Genomic DNA, 328 nt, shown 5'->3' on the forward strand with positions numbered 1-328 from the left:
GCTGAAGGTGAGCGCTCAGCAGGTGCGGCTCCAGCAGCAGCAGGATCAGGTGAGGTTGCTGCACCAGGAGAAGCTCGAGCGTGAGCAGCAGATCCGAACCCAGGTGAGTGTGCGGACGCTGTCCCAGCCCACCCTGGCCATAGCCCACCCGTGGGGACACCCCGGCGGCCTCCCACCCCCTGAGCGGTGCAGTTGGGGCGGTGAAATACAGGGGGTCAGGGTGGTTCAGTGACGTTCCTGGCACCTCCTGTCCCTTAGGGCTGACTGGGATGGACAGAGCTCCCAACAGAGCTTCCACCCTCGGGGAATTGGGACAGGGCCTCCCCTG

At 65.5% G+C, this 328-nt stretch overlaps 1 protein-coding gene across 1 annotated transcript in view; it reads left to right on the forward strand.

Moving 5' to 3' along the window:
• TFAP4 (transcription factor AP-4) overlaps window positions 1-328 on the forward strand; it is a gene marked incomplete at both ends in the record, with an annotated part of 3,997 nt that overhangs the window by 2,235 nt on the left and 1,434 nt on the right. The window contains one exon of the mRNA XM_029083539.1: window positions 8-103. Within this exon, the coding sequence (XP_028939372.1) occupies window positions 8-103 (96 nt within the window). The remainder of the gene's footprint in view (window positions 1-7; window positions 104-328) is intronic.

This window comes from Antrostomus carolinensis, unplaced genomic scaffold (assembly GCF_000700745.2).
Source record: "Antrostomus carolinensis isolate BGI_N321 unplaced genomic scaffold, ASM70074v2 scaffold42570, whole genome shotgun sequence".
Classification (NCBI taxonomy): Eukaryota; Metazoa; Chordata; class Aves; order Caprimulgiformes; family Caprimulgidae; genus Antrostomus; species Antrostomus carolinensis.